At 34.9% G+C, this 24,787-nt stretch overlaps 1 protein-coding gene across 6 annotated transcripts in view; it reads right to left on the bottom strand.

The window, feature by feature from the left end:
• Positions 1-24,787, bottom strand: part of EPHA3 (EPH receptor A3) — a 368,318-nt gene that overhangs the window by 264,140 nt on the left and 79,391 nt on the right. For all 6 annotated transcript variants that reach the window (XM_055110167.2, XM_055110170.2, XM_003831520.5 and 3 more), the window contains exon 3: positions 1,336-1,996. In XM_055110167.2, coding sequence (XP_054966142.1) covers positions 1,336-1,996 — 661 coding nt within the window. The remainder of the gene's footprint in view (positions 1-1,335; positions 1,997-24,787) is intronic.

Raw genomic sequence — 24,787 nt, 5'->3', positions numbered from 1 at the left:
TTTTCTCTCTCAGCCATTGAAAGAGAAAAATTTACCATTTACTATTCTTAGCTTTCTTTTTTCCTATCCTACCTAGCCAAAAGAAAGAGGAGGAGGAGGAGGAGAAGAAGAAAAAGAAGAAGAAGAAAAAGAAGAAGAGGAAGAGGAAGAGGGGGAGGGGGAGGAGAGAGAGGAGGAGGAGGAGGAGGAAGAGGAAGAGGAAGAGGAATTTATTCTGTGAACCATGTCTACAGTCAAAAGCAAAATATTATGTTCTGTCCAGATTTAAAGAGGACAATTTATATGCAAAGTAGGCACATTTATTCCACATGCATTTGAGAAAAGTGACTGATTATGCAATCAGGAGTAGAACACCAGACTTGACAGAGTGTAACAGCAAGCAAGGGCATTAAAATGGACAAAATTTCAAGGACAAAATACTTAAGTTCTCCTATATATTTATTTATTTAAAATTTGAGTAACAATTTTAGTGTGTTCTTAAGCATAAAACCTTGCCTAATGCTAAGTAAATTTTGGGATTAAGTGGAATTATGATATGATATAACACAGCTGATATACATAATTTTATATAAAATGATATTTTAATTGATTCCACTTAAAATATAAAGCGATTTTAATAAATATTAATTTGATTAAAGAGTTCTAGTTCTGTGATATTATATTAATATCAAATATGCATTCAAGCCTAACGGATGATACAAATAATATTTGAGCACTAAAACGAGCCAAATCATGGTGCAAAAGACACTTAAAAATCATGCCTGTATACATTAAACACTGAGGCATCAGCTCTGGATTTTTAAATCAAATAATCTTCTAAAAGCACTAATCTCTTGTAAGTAAACATGTATTTGATACCCAGATGTCAGTGAAGAAAAGACTGTACTTTATAGCAATGAAGTAAATATTGCTATGAGATAGATGAGCACCAGCATAAATAACCACCACAGTATCTAATTCTGTTAGAATTAGGTTAGCTGAGTGCTAAAGATTTCTCAACTCTCTACATAAAAGAGATAGAATGTTTTTCTTTCAGGTGGTCTAGAATTAGATTACCTTAGTTATTAAACAGCAGAAAAACTTAAATATAGCATGTATAACAGCTATTATAGGGTGCAGGCCAGCACTGTATAATCAAATACATTAATATTTCTACAGCAAAGCATGAATTACCACATCAAATGGAATTAATTTTAGTCCATAAATAGACTATGGTCAGTTTGAGGAATGTTTTCCTGCCAAGTGAGTTGAGACTGAGTGCATTTCATTTAATGACACTATGATAAACTCATAGGTGAGAAATATTACTCAAAGAAAAATAGAGAAGGCTCTTACCTTGGCACATAAGACCTCTTTCTTCATAGCCAGCATTGCAGGAACACTTGCCAATGGGTACAAGCCATTCGCCTTCTGTACTGCAGTACATCCTTGGAGGATCTTCCTCCTTAGAATTGTTGACACAAGACCCTCTAACCTCCACCAGGGACTGGGAGTCCATGGGTACCGTGTCTGGAAACATAGCCAGATTCTTCACTGTAAATGGGCACTTTTTGAAGTATACTCTCACAGACACCAAGGCAACACAAGCACCAACATCTTGAAATGCCAAATAAAATCCCTTCTTGTTGACAGGACCTACTTCTCTAATCTCAGTGTTGAGCTTCAGAATACGGTCCCCAAGATCCATTTGAGTGAAACTTTCATCAGCTGCAATGGTGTCAATCTTTGTAAACTGATGCTCTCGAAATTTCACCCCATGATCATCATCAGACTCCATGTAGTACAGGTTGAATGTCTCCTTGCAAGTTCCTAAAACCAATGGAATGCTATTGCAGTCTCGTAGAGTAAACTTGAGCTCCACATAAATCTTCTGAGCTGAGTTCCTGGGGACCCAGTTTGTTCTCAGCCAATTGTTTTGACTGTGATCCATGACATTGCACACCTGGTAAGTCCTGATGGGTGTGTAATGTTCATCCACACCACTGATCTCTTCCCACTGAAGAATCAAAGAGAAACAGAGAGTGAGGCAGAATTAATGATAATAATGAATACAACATAAGGGTGTCAGAGCCGTCTCTATATAATAAATCATCATTTACTCATTAAAAACATTCTTGTTTGTAGTTTTTATTTGCAAGATTCTCTGAGTTAATGGACATAAAGTAATTTATAATTTTGATGAACACATTTCAATTGCATTGCAGTTTGTTGAATATTCAGGAAAAAGACACTTAGCAATTAATAGAGCCTAATCAAACATTCCAGGATCAAAACCTCAAATCAGTTGTCTCCAATGACACTATAATATTATTTTCTCATATGTTTTTGGGCATTTTTCTCTGTTTAAAAAAGAAAAAATTAATAATACTGCCTAAAATTCATGCTTATTAATCTTTTCCCAATTTCTGCCAGGTTTTTGGTAAAATTGATATAAGGTAAAATAAAGTGAATATAAATGATATTTTTACTATGTATCATCATGCATGACATTTTTTAATGTACTGTCATTTCAATGGACATGTGTTGCAGAACTATGAAAAAAAATTTGAAGTAAAAATATAAATGTTACTCACCCCCCGGCCTCCCGCCAAATATAAAACCAAGTTATGTGTGAAAAACAGAAGACCTGGCAAACATTCGATTCTTAAAGCCTTTTGCACCCACATTGGACTTTTTCTTAGTCAACAAATAGATAGATATTTGGGGTTTTGTTGTTATAGTAGTTAAGGTTATCTTAGAACAACTTTTATCACTGTAAAAACCTTTAAAAGCATTAAGACTTTTGAGAACAGTGAAGCACTATTTTCTGTGATCCTTAGGACAAATTTTGAGAAGCTTTTAACTTAGCATCGTAAGTGTGTGTTACTTATGATCCTAAAACTATTAGACCAGTTCTTTCTGTTATCTCTGTGTCCATACTTTCTTCTTATGCCCCATTTTGCTTACTTCTTGCAGGAAACTACATCTTTTGCCATGCCATTCTTGAATGTAAAGTTTTCTAGGGATCTCTGTTACTTATGCAAAAACTTTCAAACTCTTGAGTTTCACATTTGTGTTCCTCTTAAAACTGGTCCTAAACCACATGTTAATTTTTCTAAGTGTTTGAATCGAGATAAGTAATATTTCCACATATTACATTATTGTCAATGTAAACTCTTTTATTGTTTACGAAAGACGTGGTGGATATTCTGTCCTTTATTCTTTTCTTGTGGAACTTGTGGAATCTTCCCTTCCTTCCTTCCTTCCTTCCTTCCTTCCTTCCTTCTCTTTCTTTCTTTTTCTTTCTTTCTTTCTCTTTCTTTTTTCTTTCTCTCTTTCTTTCCCTTCCTTCCTTTCTTCCCTCCCTCCCTCCCTCCTTTCTTTCTTTCTTTCTTTCTTTCTTTCTTTCTTTCTTTCTTTCTTTCTTTCTTTCTTTCTTTCTTCCTTTCTTCCTTCCTTCCTTCCTTCCTTTCTTTTCTTTCTTTCTTTTCTTTTTATTTTTTCACAGAGTCTTGCTCCTGTCGCCCAGGCTAGAGTACAATGGCACGATCTCAGCTCACTGCAATCTCCACCTCCTGGGTTAAAGCAATTCTCCTGCCTCAGCCTCCTGAATAGCTGGGATTATAGGCCCCCAACACCACAACTGGCTAATTTTGATATTTTTAGTAGAGATGGGGTTTCTCCATGTTGGCCAGGCTGGTCTTGAACTCCTGGCCTCGTGATCCACCCGCCCTGGCCTCCCAAAGTGCTGGGATTATAGGCATGAACCACTGTGCCCATCTGGAATATACCTTTCTTATGGTATAACCCCAAGGGACTGTGCATTCTTCTGCCTTATGCCTTCCATAACCCTGACAATCTTAAGAAAATTTCTGTATTATAGAACCCTTAATGAATCCCCTATTCATTTGTAAATTTAACTCATGATACATGCTAAAGTTAGTTTAATTTTGTTTCATAGGCATTTGCTAAATTTTATGCAGGTCTCTTCATATTCACTGTAGTATGGAGCACAAAACTTCACCTTTTGGTATACGCACAAATATTATTTTTCTTATAATATAAGTAAGAGTTATTCACGGGAATACAACAAAACGTTTTTCTTAGAGAAAATATTTAAATATTGTAGTTAAATTTATGAATAAAATCCTTGTGAAGCCCATTATAAATGTGTTCCTACATTTTTCTCCAATAAAGCGTTAATAATTTTCATCAGGAACAATAGACATTAAACACTTTTAACTAAATCAAGAGCATATAAAATGCATTAACAGTTTTTTCTATTTCTATTGACACTATGTTATGATTTTCTTGTGTGTTTTTTGCTTTGTTTGTTTGTTTAAAAAAAGAAGAAAAAATACTACTGCCTAAAATTCATCTGTACGAATATTTTCCCAGTTTGGGCCATGTACAGGTTTGCTACATTGGTCCATCGCATGAGGTCGAGTTTTGAGTACGATTGATCCTCTCACCCAGGTCGTGAGCATAGTACCCAACAGTTAGTTTTTCAATTCTTGCTGCCTCTCTCCCTTTCTCCTTTAGCAGACCCTAGTTTTTATTGTTGCCATCTTTAAAGACACAGAAATTTTAATTCACACCTTCTAATCACAAAATAAAATAAAATATTAATTTATTAAATTGTTGGTAATTACAAACAAAGGAACATGACATTTATTTGGCCTTTAAGCCTCATTAGGGGAAATTTTTTTATACTAAATTCTTAAATTATAAAAAACAATTTGTGAACTTTACTGTTGTGACAATTACAGTTTAAAAACTTCTAGTTCTTCATAGCTCACCTATTAACTTACAAACAAAACAAGTTAACAGCACTATTTATTTTAAAAACCTTGATCGTTCAGGATCTAAAATACAAGATAGGCACTCATTTTCTGGAGGCAAAACTGACCTACCTTCATTGTCACATCCGAGATTCAACAACGAAACAAGTTGAGACTATTTTAGAAGATCTCAGAAGTAATATACAAGATACATTCTAATCTCAGTTTAAGGAAAGAAAATATTCACATTATATTTGTAATAATTGCCAATATACAATTTTCATGCATCCACTCTATATGTATGTAATATACTGAGTTTTTAAGAAGATAAGAGCACCTGACAGTCTCAGTTCTTAGGGTTTTACATTGAGGTGCCTATAATAATACAGTCACATTCAAAGCAAAATGAATGTATATGTTGAATATAAAAAAAGAGTCAACAGATTTGGTGCTCCAAAAATCTCTGGTGTTAAAAGTTAGTGTTTTATAGAGTCTTCTCTAGTATCATTACCTTGGTTCTACAATGGCATTTTACAGTACAGACGTAGCAAAAACTCTAGAGAACAAATGCTTTCCATAACCATCTTATAGAAAGTTCGATCATGACAATATTATTTGAATGTAAACCAATTGACTTTAAATTTCCTTAAGTCAAGATTTCCTTTTAGTAATAAATGAGATTGTTACTTTGATGAATCATTTGCAAATTTATTCTGCAATGAACAGCATTTTACTGGACATCAAACGGAACATATTGTGTAGAGATTTTCATAACTTGATGTAAAATATGATTTTAATTATGGAGATCTCAGTGTAGTTTAACATTTGGCAAGATACCACAAGTCCTTGAAAACAGAGGTGTACATTGCAAGAAGATAATGCAAACAGAACCAGCATTCTTTGCACATAAAAGGTTGCAAGGAGCAATTATCACTTCATTAATTTGTAATGAAGGCCAAATTGCTTGTAAGGGATGGTGATGTGCCATCTCAGACCACTTGTGAAAACAACAAGTCTCTAACTGCAGCATTTGCTGAGGACTAAAGACAGTAGAAATAAAATTCTTAAATGAATATTTTCTCATAGCAGCAGCAACAAGAAAAAAATCATTAATTAAAGCTGCTGTTATTATGCTCATGCTTTGTAAATGTAAAGAATGCCCATGTTTCATTCATTTTTCTACTGTAAGAACTAATGTATAATATTCATTATATATTATCATTATATTTTATCAGAGATTCTATCCTGCTAAAGTAATTGTCTCAAGGCAGAGATGAAAAAAAAAAAAGGGAGACATAGCAATGGTAACATAGAATTTGGTGGTGAAAAGCATCTTTCTTTTCATTTTCTTAATGCTTTCAAGAAATCTCTGTGATTGGTATCCACCAGTAACAGCTTCAGCAGAAGGGGATACAAACAAAAGAGGAGCTCAAAATACTTTTTCAAGCTCTAACTCATTAAAATCAACAATTCTGATATTTAGCCTAGCTTCCAGATTTTGACTTTAAGCTTTAATTATTAGACCACATAGGGTTCCTTGTATTTTCATCTTTTTCTGGATCATTTCAAGTATAAGAAAACTATGCATCCAAACTTTCTCCCCCTGGACAGTCCATTCTGAAAATAACCACACCAAACCTCTCCATCATCAAAGGTAGTATAAGATACTAAGGAGGCTCTTAGTTTATATTTTCTAGATAGCACAGTTCCTTGTCACTGAATCAAACATATATTTTTGAGGGAAACATATATTTTAATAATTAACTGGCATTTACCTAATAACTATTATGCTAGTATATCATCATTATGGTAATTAAGAATTTATATTTATTGTTGATATTAATTACTTTCATGGAAAACATTTTTAGTTATTTGCTAACAAGGGGTAGTAAGGTGAGGAGGAAGTTTACACTTCCTTTAAGAGAAACAGAAGCTGCAATAAATTTAGTGCACAAGCTAATATAATTTGGAAAATATTAAGAGTGCAAGATAGTCATGATTTACCTTTTAAGACTGAAAACCAGTTTCTAAGAAATCTGTGGATGACAATATAAGGAAAATGCATCAGCAATATTGTTACATTTACGTTATTTTTGCATTTCAATGGTTTATAAGAAACACCAATTTCTGCGCTTTACAAAATGCTGATGATGATTAATCTTGCACCCAGTAATTTTAAGTGATATTAAGTCGGTTCATGTTATTCCTTTCTCCACTCACGTTTTTTATTCTTATGTTTATTTCCCCTTGTACACTCATAGCCATTTCAAAATCCAGTCTTCATCCTGGAAGTATTTGGGCATTTACCAGGCAGCAGCATTTTAAGCATGCATGCAGAATCTCTTACAGCAAGGCTGTCACTGTTAAGTGTCACGCACAAATATATCTACAAAAATCATTATATTTCTATTTATTCATAAGTAGTTTTCCTTAGCCCATTCTGGTCTCAAAAGTACACACACACACACACACACACACACACACATATTTACACACAGATATATATTTCTAAAGGTATATTATAAAAAGATCAGAGTAGTATCAAATAGTTGAGACAAATGAGGAAGAGTTATTTTTTGTTTGGGGTGTGTGTGGTGTGTCAAATCAGAGAATTACATTTGTGGCCGAGGAGTCAGGAAGACAGGAGATGGAGATTTGATGTTGGAAAATCCCTATGATGAACAAGATGTGGGACAGGATCCGAAGACAAATATGACCGAAAAGGGCATATGTGGGAAGATGTGGACAGTTATCTTAATTAAAATGGCTACTATTCATACCCAACCACCTTTAGCCCCTAAGTTTTCAGCAGAAATTTGGTAATGGTATTAGAATTGCCTTATGGAATATAGAAAGCCAATATCACAGTTTGGCAAAGTATACTGAAAAGATCTGGGAAACAAAGACAAATGTAAAAGAATCAGAATTATTATGAGGAAACCCAACAAAGTATTTTAGAGAGTGAGAAGAGCTAGGAACAGAATCATGTAAGATCCCTGCTTAGAATTCTCACCAATATTGGGCATACCTCAGTACTTTCTGTGGTTTTAACAAGATACAGGCTATTAAAGGCACAATGTCTCCAGAACGTTTGAGTATGTTGTCCCTTCTGTCTCCACTTTACCCAGCAACCTCGCAGCTGGGCTCATAGATGTCTGTGTTTTTCTTCTCTGTCTTCTAGTTCCTTAATACCCCTAGACTGAGAGAAGACCTGAAGTAGCCTCAGCTCCACTCTTCTAGGAGCTTTAAGGGTTTTTTCTTAATATTTTTATTTTATTTTATTTATTTATTTTTTTGAGACAGAGTCTCGCTCTGTCGCCCAGGCTGGACTGCAGTGGCGCGATCTCGGCTCACTGCAAGCTCCGCCTCCCAGGTTCACGCCATTCTCCTGCCTCAGCCTCCCGAGTAGCTGGGACTACAGGCGCCCGCCACTGCGCCCGGCTGATTTTTTGTATTTTTTTTTTTTTAGTAGAGACAGGGTTTCACCGTGCTAGCCAGGATGGTCTCGATCTCCTGACCGCGTGATCTGCCCGCCTCGGCCTCCCAAAGTGCTAGGTTTACAGGCTTGAGCCACCGCGCCCAGCCGGAGCTTTAAGTTATTTTCCTCCCAGCTGGGATTCAGGGTTACTGTACTGAGATCTCAGGTCTGTTGCACTGATACTGCACCTTTGGACAAATGTCCCATACCTTTAAGTCTGTTTCATTCCTTTATGTAATTGTTTTTTTTTTTTTTTTAATTCCGGCTAAGCAGGGAACCAGGAAGCTTTTTTAAAATACTGCTTCCCAGATAAAAAAAAAAAAAAAAAAAAAAACCTAGGTGATTCTAACATTCTAACCCCCAACACTGAGAACTAATGCTATATATCTCTTGGCCAACTGGACTTTTAACTTCTGCACTCTACCTGAACTGATAGGATGCTCCAATATCAGCTTCCATGAATTCTGAGTCTCCTTAGAAACTGCGTCTAAAATGTCGTCCTTCCCCTGTGTCTGTAGCATGGTCTCGTGTTCAGCCCTTATCCCATCTGGTTTTTCACTCCAGATTTGCCAGGGCCTAGGCATGCCTTACACAGAAGCTCACCTGAATAGCCTCATCTTCTACCTCCTACAAGGAATGAGAAGATATTATAATAAACCAAGTAAATCCTCACAGTGTTCTATTTCACATCTGGGGGTAGAACACCTGACAAAACAGGTAGGTGTATTACAAAAACTTGCAAACAGTGTGTGGGGAAATAACTTTCAATCACATATTTATACTGGTATGAAGAAGACAATTGATTTTAGACATGCTACTATTTTTATAGTTTGCTGTAGTTTGATAGCATTCTACTGTGATTTTCTGTGGTGATTTGTGATTTTTGAAAATGCTCTTATAATTGCAGTTTTATTCAACTTTACATGGACCTATTAAATATTTATATGTGCAAAGCTTAAATTAGAAATTGTGTATAGTAAAAAGATAGGTAAAATGTAATTTTTCATATATATATATATTTTTTATTTTTTTTGAGACAGAGTCTCGCTCAGTCGTCCAGGTTGGAGTGCAGCAGGGTGATCTCGGTTCACTGCAACCTCCACGTCCTGGGTTCAAGTGATTCTCCTGCCTCAGTCACCGGAGTAGCCGGGATTACAGGCATGCACCGCCATGCCCAGCTACTTTTTATTTATTTATTTATTTTTTGTTTTCAGTAGAGACGGTGTTTTGCCATGTTGGCCAGGCTGGTCTCTAACCCCTGGCGTCAAGTGATCCGCCTGCCTCGGCCTCCCAAAGTGCTGAGACTACAAGCGTGAGACACCACGCTTGGCCACAAAATGTGATTTTTCTTATCAGAAATTGATGCTGGTGGAGGAGACATAACACATACAGTAGATGACAATATGTTCTGTATTTGAGGTACTGCAAGGAGTTATTGAGAAAGGAAAGATTATCATGTGAAGGAAGGTCCTGGAAAAGGATACAGAAATGAAAAGATGGGATTATTGGAACTTCTGTAAGTGAAAATTAAGGAGGACACAGAGAGGGAGAAAAAGTGTCAGCAGGCTTAGCAAATGTGAGGACAAAACCTGTTTAAGTAACTGGGTTCCAGTACGATTGGAATATAGGGCAGCGGGCTGTGGATATGTGGACAAGTACTTGAAGTTCACACTTAACATCCTCGGTAGATTCTTGGAAACTGTGACTTTAAACAATATATAACAAAACCAATTTTACCCTGGGCTAATTGATATAAACAAGAGTTAACTTCCCATGGCATATTTCTGGTTATGAAAACATCACCAAATTTCTAAATAAACACTCGAAGCACTTCTAATATTAAACATGGAAATAAATGTAAGATACAGATTCATTTAAGAAAAATTCATGAAAACAAGATGATTATTAACCCAATTTTTGGTGAATAGCTGCGAGACAGTGGTCAGAATGGGTAGTGGGTTACATCTAGGAATGAACATTTGCAAAGTAAACACTTTAAGGAGCACCTCCTCCCACTGTGTAGTTCAAAAACCATGGCAAATATGGTGGCTCGTGGAGTGCCTTAGTACTGCCTCATTTAATGCCATGTATTTGTATGATTATTGTACACATGACAAATTTTTATTTTAAAATAATTTGTATTCATTTATTCATTCATTCATTCTTTTTCTAACCGTTGGCTCTGTGTCCCCACCTAACTCTCACGGTGAATGGTAATCCCCAATGTTGGGGGAGGGACCTGGTGGGAGGTGATTGGACCATGGGGGTGGATTTTCCCCTTCTGTTTTCATGATATTGAGCGAGTTCTCATGAGATCTGCTTGTTTGAAAGTGTGCAAACCTTTCCTCTTTGCTCTTTCTTCCTCCTGGTCCAGCCATGTAGGATATGCTGGCTTCCCTTTTGCCTTCTGCCATGATTGTAAGTTTCCTGAGGCCTCCTCAGCCATGCTTCCTGTACAGCTTGCAGAACTATGAGCCAATTAAAATTCTTTTCTTTTTAAATCACCCAGTCTTAGGTAGTGTTTTTATAGCAACGTGAAAACAGACTAATAAACCTGCTTATTCCAGTTCAGGGCTGGGGTGGCTGGAACCTATCCCAGCAGCTCAGGGCACAAGGCAGGAGCCAGCCCTGGACAGGAAGCTATGGTATTGAAGGGCACGCTCACACAGACCATACTCACTCAGACTGGGAACACTTAGACATGCCAGTTCACCTAACGGGCACATCTTTGGGATATGGGAGAAAAACAGAGTACCCAGGGAAAACTCATGCAGCCATGGGGACGATGTGAACACTCCACACAGTGTCCCTGGCTGTGAATTACATTTATTTCTCATCAGTGTTACAATGAAAGATATTGGACAAAACTACCTTATTCAAGGCCCTGGCATACTTAGAAATGTAAGGCCAGGAACAATTTGGGCAGTGCAATGTGTCTCTGCCTCATTTGCTACAGTGAGAAACTACTGAAGAGAGGTGCATGGTTAGCTCTGGACTGGGAGTTGGTACAATAAAGAATAAAAAAGAGGACAGCTTTAGCAAGACCATGGCAAAGACCCAGGCAAGACTTCTTAAGATGACTTCTGTTGAACAATTATATACTGAACATTTCCCAAAAAGATTATAAAGAGATGCTCTTTTTTCTTATGAATGCACACAGTGAATATCTACATGTGAAGATAGTAACTCAGCTTATCTTAGAATTTTGGATATACCAAAACATATTTCAGAATGATTCTTTGTGCTGAAAGATGCAGCATCAACAAAAAGAGACAAGGTACGTGTATATAAATAAATTGATAACTTTAATTTTTCTCTGTGAAATAATGTCCAATTTAGACTCCATTTCTCCTTTCAAGAACATTCAAATTTTTGTTTATTGACTATTGTGTATCAGGCTCTATATTGATAATGCAGTTATAACAGAGATAGACAGGATAGCTGTTCTTATAGAACATAATATCTACCAGTTATATCTACTGTTATTTTATATAAAACACACTCACTCATTTCTCTATTCATTAGTCTTGCTGCCCTCCATGGTCTCTGGTTTTGTTCATCTTCCCCTCCCAAGCATCTAGCCCTGTGCCTAAAACCAAGTAAGTGCCCTATTTTAATTTACTAAAATTAAATGGCATGCAATGTGCCATATGTCAAAATTATACAAAGTACAGACAGAAGTGTGCTTTTGGCTACCTGAGGCATTGGATTTAGAAAATCAGTAATGTAGACAGTTATCTGTCAGAGTATCCTTAACTGAGTAACTATAAGACCAATGACAGACTTACAGGAAAAAAGAAGAAGGTATACATTTCTAGAAACTATGTGTCAGTAAATTTATAATTCAGATTTTTGAAATAGAGGGTGAAAATAGTTTTGGAAGATAAAGGAAAAAGCACCTGAAAACCTGAGATATGGTGGGGTGGAAATAAAAAAATTCAAAAATTATTAAAAGTGCTCAAAGATTTACCAAAGAAGAGACTTTCTAGCCAGAAGCATTGACTTGAAACAGATATGTTATGCTAAAATATAAAGTATAACATAGGGAGACAACATATAATTCACCATTGTCAAGAAGTTTCAATGAAGGGTGCTATTTGAATTTATCTTTCTTGTGAGGAGAAAAATGTCAATATCAAAGAAAAGAGAAGAAAAGTATAATTTGCATTGTAAAGGTTTGGTTTTTAAATGGTGAAATATGTTTACTTATAATGTAAAGGACACTTATTGCAAAAATGTTCTTTTTAAAACTATAGTGATGAAGTATACCATTATCTGAAAATTACCTCAGTAAAGTGGGAGTCAATATGATTTAAAAATAATCTAATAAATCATTAATATATTCAATACAAGTTAGAAAGAAAAAAATACACTGTTGACATTCATCAGAGATTTTCTCACTCTGTCTTTCTAATCATATATAGCCAAATGGCTTTACTTTTTATAGAGTAAATTTCCCTTAAGTATTAGAGAGTAGGACAATGAGACCAGCATGTTTCCAATTCTTGGAAAGATGTTCAAGGTGAAATTGTCCAATAAAAAAGTAATTTTAGAATTCAGTATAACTGCTTGAAGATAATGAGGAAAATTCCATGCACATTGGCTTAACTTGTCTAGACTGAAAACTGTGCTAAGATGGACATTTACAGAATTATTACAAATGGCCAACTACTTAGAAATTAATGCATAACAGTGACAGCAGTACATTTCATATCAGTTGTGAGATTCATGCAATTTCCTGCTATGATAATGGGTCACAGCCACAGTAATTCATAGCAATTTACAATATACCTGCGGAGCACTCCCAGTGACGGAAATGAAATTAACTGGTGTCACTATGGAACATATGCTAAGTTTTACAGATCTTCAGATAGCTAAATTTACTTTTTAACAAAATAAGTGTAATTTTTGAGAGCACTTCTCTGAAATGTAAGCTATTTTATAGCACCAATTTTAAAGCTACAGAGACCTCTTCTACTGTTCTCTTCACAAGGGTAGCAACAATACTTCATAGAAACATGTTTAATCTTTTATTCGTTGACTATCCTGGGGAGCCTAGATTTAAGGGTCTAACCTGTAGAGATAAAACACCCTGTGTTTGAAACCTAGCTCTACTACTTAATAACTAAGAGATTCAATAGAGTATGATTTAATTTACACATCTGTAAAATGGGAAAAATAATAATTAACATTTTCTAGAGATATTGTGAACAAAATTAGATTGTCCATTTAAAATGGTTGTAACTGTTTGCCACTTGGGAAGCAGCAAATAAACATTCATTATTATTATGCTGACAAAGCTGAGTTAACCAAAAATGTCACCGGAATACACTAGTTTGTTTTCCTTATAAAATAATATAAATGTATTTTAAATTCAAAGTTTGTCTATTTATTATTCCTTTTCACTTGCTAGAGTTTCTATTTCTTCTAATTTGAGGCTATAACAATTATGACCAGTGTAAGTCTGTTTTACTCTTTTGAAATTCACTAAATATAGTTGACAAAAGGTAACTGAATATTTGGCTGCTTCGCATATTTATTTTTTTATTTTTATTTTTTTGAGACAGGGTCTTGCTCTGTCACCCAGGCTGGAGTACAGTGGCATGATCTTGGCTCACTGCAACCTCTGTCTCCCGGGTTCAAGCGATTCTCCCCCACTCAGCCTCCCCAGTAGCTGGGACTAAGGCACACACCACCACACCAGGCTAATTTTTGTAATTTTTGGTAGAAAGAGGGTTTCACCATGTTGGCCAGGCTAGTCTCGAATTCCTGACCTCAAGAAATCCACCTGTCTTGGCATCCCAAAGTGCTGGGAATATAGGTGTGAGCCACTGTGCCCAGCCACAATTTTATTAGAAATGAGTCTGCTATCTTTTTTCTAAGATAAATTTGCCCTTCTAAACTGGAATAAAATATTTGCCAATAGTATTCCACACTTTACCGTGTTCTATATTTCTGTAAATTTTATTAGACATTTGACTTCACTTCTTTTCACTATTATCTTTTTTAAAAGTAAAATATATCTGCCATCTATCTGCATAACATGTCAAGAGATATATTCTATACTTTAATAAAAGTAAGTATTCTTTTTATGTTTTTATTTCATACCAGGCAGTATGTTAAGCCTCAGGTATATCATGTTTAAAATGGAGATAATAGTAGCACCTTTCTAACAGGATTGCTTAGTGGCTTAATAGATAATATCGATAGTAAGTGCTTACACAGTTGTTACCTGCTAAATAAAACAAATGTTTATTAAGCCCTTACATTCTACAAAACCATTTCTTGGCACTACCATTATGATCAAGATGTCATGAAACATTACATCAGAGAAGTAGTTGAGTAGAAGGTCATTTAGGTCCTTTTAGGTCATATGAGAGACTTTGGATTTTATCCTTAGACAAATGGAAATTTAGTAAAGGGTTTGAATAGAGGAGTGACATGATCTGAATCATGTCATAAAAAGGTCACAGGCTGCTGTGCGGAAGAGAAACAGCAAGGAGTGACGGTCTAAGAAGTGGGATGGGAGGTTATTGTAATACTTTTGTGACATAGGATGGAGTCTGGATAGGATAGCATTGGTGGAAATAGGAAGAAAATAACAGATTCCAAAACCATTTGGGTGGTAGAGCCACGGGATTTTATAGATTTGATGTGGGACATGAGAGAAAAGTGGAGAATGTGATTTATGCTATTGAAAGTTGCCACTCCCAGCACAAAAACCAGAGGAAAAAAATAGCAGTCAGGAGGTGGCATTTAGGGAAGAAATTTAAACATAAGTAGAATTTTGACTACTATGACTAGTGAAAATAGATGAGGAGGAAGAAGGAGGATGAGCACATTCCGAGCAGGTGAAATGATAAGGAAAAAGGCATAAAACCCCCAAAATTCCAACTGAGTTTGCTCATCACTGGGCAGCTGCAGTGAGAGATGAAGTTGATCTTTCATTGACTAACTCAACACGTATTTATCAAACACCTGTTATGCACTAGTGACTCTATCAGGTGCTATTACAGCAGTGAAAATGATGACTTGAAATCTCTCCTCAGGGAGCTTCCATACCAGTGGGAGAGATATACAACAAAACAAAATTAAGTGTTAAAATGTGTTTTCTTACATAGTGTTATGTTTTCAGGAGAAGCAATGAAGGAAGCCAGAGAGAGGACACAGTTGTGTATGTTGAGAGGAGGGGAAGATTTCAAAATGAATGGCCTAGGAAGTCTTCACTGAAAATGTGATACTTAAATAAAACCTCAAAGGATGACACAAGTCAGAGGAAGACTTCATGGTGAACTATTTGAATAAAGGAATATGGATACATCAGGAAACATCATTCAAGGCAAAGGAAACAGCAGTAAAGAATTCCAAGGTAGACAGTATCTTGTATGTCCTCAGAGGAGAGAGGTAAAGAGAATGACTGGGAGAAGGAGGAAGGGGAAGGGTTGAAGAGTTTAGCCCAATCCTGGGATCTGAGCAGAAGACTGACAAGTCTTACTTTTTCCTAGAATCACTCTGGGTGCTATAAAGACAATAGTAGAAAATTAGAACAGTGGGGAATGACCATGTAGATGGTTTGGAATATAATGGAAGTTTTTCTCATCACTCGTGAGATTTAAGCAACAATTAGATTTAAGTACATTGCTTTGGCAAGAGTGTTTAGGATGGGCTAGATGAGGAATGGAGGCAGATGGATCTGAGAGTTACTGTGGTTATCTAAGGGACAGGTAATGAGGACTTGTTCATTTTGCTCATTACTGATACCCAACACCCAGGACAGTTCCACATAATCCACTCATTGAATAAGCTAATAAATAAACTAATTTTTGAATGAGACAAATATTTTAGGAGTAGGACAAGGACTTGACAAATGATTGATATTTGTTTTGAGAAAACTGAAAACCTGAAAATGACTCTGAGGTTTTAAGCTAACATTGGATAATCATATTGACCATTTTATGTTCAAGGTAATGGGCCTTTCTGGCATTGCATCATTTTATCCTTGAAAACCTTGTGCTGCAGGTGCCATCATCTACTAATTCTATAGATGAGACAAAATAAAGCTTAGGAGGGGGTTCAATAACTTCCCCTAAATCTGTTAGCTGTTAATGGTGGAGCCTAGATTCAAACCCAGAACTCTTCAGTTGCACAGCTTTCCTGTTTCCTGTCTTGGTGACTTGGAAATAACGTTATGAGCAGAAAGAGCAGCAAAACAGGTGTGAGAACTTATGCAAAGAAAAGGAGCAAAAGTTTAATATGGGTAGAATCTAATAATGTCAACATGAAACACAGAAAAAAAATGTTTTCAAAAGTTGAAATGGATATCCAGAATTCAGAAAAAAAATTACATGCGTATAAATTCAGATTTTGGAGTCATATAATTAAAGTTTTAGAAATCTTATGATTAAAAGAAAAAATACAAGAAAAATGAAATGTCAGAAACCGTATTATGAAATGCTTGTGTGTACAGGCTAGGAAGAGAATGATGAGCTGATGAGAGAAGCGGAGATACTGTATTATCGAAACTGTATTATCGAAATTGCTCTTTCCAACATCCATATTGAAATGTTCCCACATCAAAAAGTTTTTCAAGTTCGGCGTGGTATATACTGCTGGAAAAGGAGCATTTGCAGAGGTGAGACTAGAACAACGGAAAAACAATGTCAGAGTTGCCTGAGAGAAGAGAATTTCAGTAACTGTATAGGTATTATAGAGGATGCTTTAGAGCAAAGTATGGTCTGAGGAGAGTGAACTGACAAGAAGACAGATATTGACTATAAAAAATACATGTATTTTTGTTAGGAGAGGTTTTCACAAAACGTCATTTACTTCATAAAGCATAGCAGAGAAGAAGTCAAAGCAGATACAGAGATTTTGTCCTAACAATTTTATTATTGAATAGAAAAATATTCAATAGATTCTATAGGAGATTGGAGAACTTTCTTTACAGGTTTCTTAATCGATATCTACAGAGAGAGACAGAAACACATCCAGTGTCAAAGCTAATAAAAGTCCAACCTAGACCAGATCTTCTTACTCTTAGACCTGTTCAAGTGCCAATAAACCACATTGTTTCTGCAAGGCAGAAGGGACTAATTGTAAAGTCAGTCTGGATAAAACTCTGCTCTACTAATACTTAATACGAGATTTGCCAGTTACAGGCAAATATTAATAACTTTGAAACAAATACAGAAATATAGTATTACTATAATTTTAGATGAACCTAGTTATCTTATTAAAATATCGTTTTGTTAGCACATCAATCCATGTACTATAAAGAGTATGTTTTAACAAGTTCTGAAATATTAGTATTTTTAAAGAAAAGTTACATTTCTGGAAGAATATTTGGGAATGGACTAAATCTCATTTTAATCCTGACCTAAAAATGATTATAAATAAATCATAAGTGATAAATATTCTACTTTGAAAATTATCATATGTTTACAAATGTTCTATAATATATAGTGCATTCAGTTTCATAGCCTAATGTGAATGTGTGTACAAGCAAAAATAATGAAATACATTAGAACCACAAATAGCCACTTGGACATGAAATTTTAGAGATGAAGGAACATTTATAAATTTTGAGCTCAGAAAAATGGTTCAATACTATTCATATAACATGTTCATAGCAGGTAAACATATTGGGAAACACTTAAAAAGCTAAATAGTGTGTACTCATATCATTTTGTGTAATTAAATTTTTCTAAAAAAGTAGTTTATTTAATATCATTTAAAATATTATTTTAATTGACAAATAATAATTGTATATATTCATAGGGCACATAGTCACATTTTGGAATATATAATGTACAGTGAACAGATCGGGGTAATGAGTATATCTATGATTTCATACATTTATCATTTCTTTCTGTTGGAAATGTTCAATATCCTCCTTCTAGTTATTTGAAACTATATAATATTTTATTGTTAACTGTAGCTATCCTGCAGTATAAAACACTAGCACTTACTCCTCCTCTCTAACTGTGATTTTGTGTCTTTTAACAAATCCTCTCTACATCAAAATGATCAAGGATGAAGAAAATCTTTCTAATCACAAATTGAATTGTGAAAAATAGGATTATCAAATTGTAACAATTGTTCCCATGGTAATGCCAAGGCCGCTATCATTTGGTGGGGAGCAGCTACAAATTTGTAGCTCATCAGAGCAATATTTTGAACTGAAAAGAAATTTTTAAACCCAAAAACAATGGCCAGCTACTTAAGCTACAAAGATCTTGTTGTCTTTATTCACAGCTTAACCATTTTTTTGTGTGGCATCTCAAATGATTTCATATTTTGCAAATGGCCTACATAAAAAGAAGATATTCAGATATTTTGTGGTTTCAAATATTATATTTATGTAAACTACAACGTTATGCAATTATACCTCTATTTACTATCCAGATGAATTTTTGTTCCAACTTTGTACAAAAGATTTCAGAGATTATTTACAAACTCATTCAAAGTTTATGTATTAATAATAGGTGTGTAAAAATATATTTATTTGAAAATATTTCTCTAAATTCTACCTCAAATTTTACAAGTGATTATTTATTGATTTTGGCTATATCCTAATCTGATGAGGCTAAATAAATCCAGTATATTTTAAAGCAGTTACTTACTCTGAATTAGAAGCAGGATGGCTCCTTATTTTATTTGCCTAATATTACATGTCTCCAGAGAATTCTTCAGCTTCTAGAGCTTTATGACACCTAAAATGGTAACATATACCAGTTTTCTCTGTATTAGGATCCTCTAGTCAAAATATGAAATCCAAGTCAATACCGTAAAATTAAGTAGGATTACACTGAAGAAAACCAACATTAACTCTATATTTTAGAGACTTTTATAAGTATACCAGAAGGCAAATATTTTGGTCAATTGTGTATTCTGGTTATTGGAGAACTAATTCCTAAATCCTACAGTCATTTTATTTATTTCTACTTGATGTGTATACATATATGAATGTATTTTGGTACATAAAATATTTCTTAGTGTATGTAGTATATATAGTATATTTTACCTTTTATTTATATTTATTATTATAGTTTCCTGCTTCAAATCTTAGCCTTACTATTTTGAAGAAAATTAAACTTTTACTCCTATAACTCTGGATCTACGAAGGCTCAGAGTACATCATTTTCAATATCAGCAGTCACTCACAGTATTGTAGGTGTTGAATGTAAGTTAATGAACACTCCATAATGTAGTGTGGTTTCTAGAACAAAATATTACACCTAGGATTCTCCTCTTGGATCTGGACGTTCTTTCACTGGGTTTGCCAAATCCTTAATCACGCACTACATGTTTTTCATGGGCCAGACACTTTTCTAAGTTCTTGATATTTATAAATCTAATATAGTCCTCATAACCAACCTACAAGTTAAAAATAAATAATATCTCCTTTCAAAAGATGAAGACAGGGAGCTGCCAAAAGATTAACGAAGGTCCCGAAGTCACACACTAGGGCGAGACAAAGGAGCTTTACTTCAGCGTTCTAGTTCACAGACTAAAATCGTGCTTCCCTGTTGGTTTGGTTTGGCTGATCTCAGTTCTCTTGCCGTTTTGTATTTTCGTTTTTGCTTTTCCCCTGCTCCTCGAGTGCCGACCCAGTGAGTGCCTACTCGTTGATTTTAAGACCCAGTTTAACTGGCACGTTGTCTAAGATTTTCTTCCCTCCTCACCAAGTTTGAGTCACTGGCTCCTCGGCTGTACACTTGCACCACTTTCTAAACAGTTCCACTACTGCATGTACTACCCAGCACAGCACTGAGTTGCTTAACGTTTTCCTCCAAAAAGGTTATACTTTACCGCAAGGTAAAATCATGCGATCTCTAAGAGTAAAAATTCTCCGTGTAACTGCAGACTCTAGTGTAGTGCTGGAAATACATACTTGCAGAGGCAGATCTATTAAAATATAATACTAGTTGGGGCCGGGCGCGGTGGCTCACGCCTGTAATCCCGGCACTTTGGGAGGCCGAGGCGGGCGGATCATGAGGTCAGGAGATCGCGACCATCCTGGATAACACAGTAAACCCCGTCTCTACTAAAAATACAAAAAAATTAGCCGGGCGTGGTGGTGGGCGCCTGTAGTCCCAGGTACTCGGGAGGCTGAGGCAGGAGAATGGTGTGAACCCGGGAAGCGGAGCTTGCAGTGAGCCGAGATCGTGCCACAGCACTCCAGCCTGGGCGACACAGAGAGACTCCGTCTCGAAAAAAAAAAAAAAGAAAAAAAATTAAAAAAATATAATACTAGTTGGGTACAATTAGGAATCATGGGAACTCTGGTAAGCTGGAGAGTGCATTAAAGGTCAGAAGAAACTCCACTTTAATTTTTAATAAGCACTGTGGCTCAAATGTATCCATCCATTTTTGTCTTCTAAGCTAGCATAATATCTGGCAGGCGTCACCCAGTCAATGTTTACTACACCAATGAAAGAGGAATATTGTATTTTAATATTTCCTATAAAAAGAATAAAATGAAATGGGTAAACGTTTAAACATATATTATGGGCTGAATCATATACCCCCAAAATTCATACTTTGAAGTTCTAACCCTCAGGATCTCAGGATGGGAGTATATTTGGAGAGAAGATCTGTAAAGAGGTAATTAAATGAAAATGAAGTTATTATTGTGAGCTCTAATTCGATACTACGGAGGCCTTATAAGAAGAGGAAATTTGGACACAGACATATATTGACGGAAGACAATGTGAAGAGACACGAGAAGACAGCCATTTATAAGCCAGAAAGAGAGGCTTGAAACAGATACTTCTCAACTGTGGTATCTCAAAGGTTTCCATATTTTGTAAATGGCCTACATAAAGAGAAGATATTCACAGAATATATTATTTTGTGGTTTCAAATGTTACATTTATAAAAACTACAACTTTATGCAATTACACCTGTATTTCAAGGTTATCAGAGGAAGCAATCGTGTCAATATGTTGATTTCACACTTCCAGCCTGTGAGAAAAATACTTCTTTTGTTTAAACCACCCAGTCTGTGGTCTTTAGTCACAGTGTATGTAACAAAGAATATATCTTGTAACAATATTTATACAAAATTTAAATGTTTAATATTAAAATAAAGCCTATGTTTATAGGTAATTGGTTAATTGGTTACCCAGTTAATTGGTAGATATATTGTTCTCTGAAATGACTGATTCATTTGTTTTCATAGACTCACCTGGCAAACAACGAGTCTTGAAGAGAGTTAGGAAAAATAATTTAAAGTACTATCATCAGACCGGTCCAGAAATGTTAATATTTTTCTTTATCAGCTTCTCTTAGTAAGTGTTAAAAAAATAAGTAAAGGAAAGTGTGGCCTGATTTCAATAAGATATATAATATAAATCAAAGAAGCAGGTGCAGCTTTTAGGTAAAGTAGTCATAAAATGGTTAAATAGTAAAACCTTGAGCTGCTACAGATAGAGGATGTTTAATACTGTTGCACAGGAAGTGTCTTAGGTTCAAATTTCTGAAAGAGGTACCTGTTTTCAGCTCAGATCTCATGTTGAAATTATACTTCCAAATGAGCTGAACTGGGTTTAAAATTTGTTTTCCAGTATTAAATCTCAATGAAAAATGGCAGGGCTACTGAACAAAGGAAGACGTACTAATAATAAATTGCAGATCATAATGGACACAATTAATGCCTCCTTAGTAACCAGTTGTTTAAAATAGAGTACTTACAGTAATTTAGTTTTAAAAAATAGATAATGTGAAAAAATATTGCAAATGAAAGCAAGGGTTCTGTTTAGGAATAAAAAGAATTTGTCAGGGGAGCAATACAGAACTCAAAGTAACGTTCAGGAAACGAGGAATTTTCAAGAAGAGAAAAGTGGCTTAGACTAGAGCTAGGTCTCTTAGTATAGTTTTCTTGTTTTTTGTTTTGAGACGGAATCTTGCTCTGTCACCAGGTTGCAGTACAGTGGCGCAATCTGGGCTCACTGCAACCTCCGCCTCCTGGGTTCAAGCAATTCTCCTGCCTCAGCCTCCCAAGTAGATGGGACGACAGGTGTGCGTCACCGTGCCCAGCTAATTTTTGTATTTTTAGTAGAGATGGGGTTTCACCCTATTGTCCAGGATGGTCTCAATCTCTTGACCTCGTGATCCACCTGCCTTGGCCTCCCAAAGTGCTGGGATTACAGACGTGAGCCACCGTGCCCAGTCTCTTAGTATAGTTTTCAACATTATATTAGGATTGAAGAATTGGACATTAATACTAATGAAATGAAGGTTTGGACTCTAATACTAGAATCCCACTTAATGTCAATTATAGTCTAAGGTATACATCTCATTTCATAAGGTAAGGACAATCCTTCCCATTTAGTCCTCTTCATACTCCTGAGAAAGACTAAAATTTATTCCTTTCAGAAATGTTTTCTAAACTTTCTACATAAACTGGAATCCATTTAACTCCAGGTATTACACTCCAGGCACAGGCGTCTAGTCTAGATAGCACATGAGAGAAGCACTTACTATAGTCTTATATTTAACTCACTCAAAAGTATTTCTTGAGGGCCTAGTATGAACCATACACTTTTCAAAACTGGGGATAGAGGCTGTTAGATAAACAAATAGCAGTCTCAAGTTTCATGGAATCTACTTTTAAGGAGGAAAAAGAGAACAGATAGTGAAGAATGAAGGAGGGTAGAGGGACACAGTGGTCAAGGATCACAGCTCTGATAAATTGTCATGGGCAGAGGTGTGAATGATGTGAAGAAGAAAATCATTTATTAAGATGGGAAAGATTAACTGAAGAAGGAGCAGGTTTGATGAAAGAATATAGAAGTATCTTGGATATATTAGTTAGAAGTGAAGTTTGTAATAGCACCTGTTATGAGTCTGGAATTTAGGAGCATGATGAAGTCAAGGATATAATATAAGGACGGTCAATATGTAGATGGTGATATTGGCTAGGAAAAGATTGTACAGAGAATGGAAGGAATTTGAAGAATGAGTTCTAGAATTTTTCATTTATTAGAAATCAATAATTTTTGGGAGAATCTAGGAAAGAGCTTAAGAAAAAGTGTCCAGTAAAGCAAGAGAACTATGAAAATAGTATGCTGACACCAAATGAAGAAGTTTCTGAATAAAAGTCGATGATGAAAAGAAGAAAAGTCAGTAAGCACTCCCAAATACTTCTGCAAGATGAGCAAGGTGACGGTTGATGACTGAGCCACAGCGTTTGGCAACATGGGTGTCATTCACGTGCCTATGATAGAACGAGATCGTAGCTGGCTTATTTTTATCTGGATGTGTTTCATCTATTTGTTTCTTCAATAACATTTTATTGAGGAAGTATTATGTGTGGGTATTAAAGGGGGAATTACAAACAAAAATGTATCCATTTATTGTCATCATGAAAATCATTAAATCACAAAATAAATAAAAACAAAATTCTGCCTACTAGTTTTCTTTTATATTATTGGAATAAAGTAACTTGTTATATATTGCCCATTAAAATCCTGAATTTTTTTCAGATTACTTGTTTCTGTTTAGGAGATACCAGTTACACACTTTAAAATATATGTAGAATTGTCAAAGAAAGCAGGTTTGTGGTGCTAAGAGATTTTTAGTGTTAATTAATATATAATATACATTTATTTCACTGAAGTCAAGAGAGTTGTTATATTACATTTCTCAAGCCCAGCGCACCCTCTGAAGTCTTCCTACAAAGCTATGTCATGGCCAATTATCTCAGATAAGTGTTTATGGTGACAAGGCTACTGTTTAATTTAAACTTTTCATACACATGCTTGTATACATACACACACTCTCGCACATCATGTAAATCAACAAATATTTTCTACAGTATTTACCAGTTAAATTTAAGAACACATAGTCTTTTAAAACAGAGGGACATTTTTAGAATCACACTGATATTCATCAGCTCAAATTTATTTTTTAATTTAAATTAACATTTTTTATATTTGCAACAGTGCAAGTCACTTTACTAGCATTTATCTGTCTTATTCAATAAGTATATTGTAAATATATGTCAATTATTTATTAATACACATTAAATAAGATAAATTAATTACATAATACATGTATAGCTTTATACACTTATGAATAATATATAAATAAATATGTATTAAATGCATATATATACATTTATTTATAATGTATATTATTTATTAATATTTATTAATTTATTAATGAATACTAATAAATAGGTAATGTATAGACTCATATATTAAATACATTCATAAATAAATATTAATTACTTATTAATATACATTAAGCATATTATAAATATGTTTGCTTTTCAAAAACACAAATTTGATGTAATAAGAAAGGGCTTTTATACAGTAATTCAACAAAGGTAGGATATGAACATAAAAATATTCGTGAGGATAAAAATTAAAGTCTGTAGTACTCTGAAAGAGTAAATTCTACATATAAAGTGAGAATCTAAACTGTATACTACTATTAAGTTCAATACACTTTTATAATTAAAATAAATCTGAAATAAAAATTTATTTTATTAGAAGACGAAACATGAAAGCAGTCATCATTTTGCATGGCATAACTCAGCAAT

This window comes from Pan paniscus, chromosome 2 (assembly GCF_029289425.2).
Source record: "Pan paniscus chromosome 2, NHGRI_mPanPan1-v2.0_pri, whole genome shotgun sequence".
Taxonomy (NCBI): Eukaryota; Metazoa; Chordata; class Mammalia; order Primates; family Hominidae; genus Pan; species Pan paniscus.
Note: the sequence above shows the minus strand (reverse complement) of the source record. Positions and strands in the feature narration are given on the sequence as shown.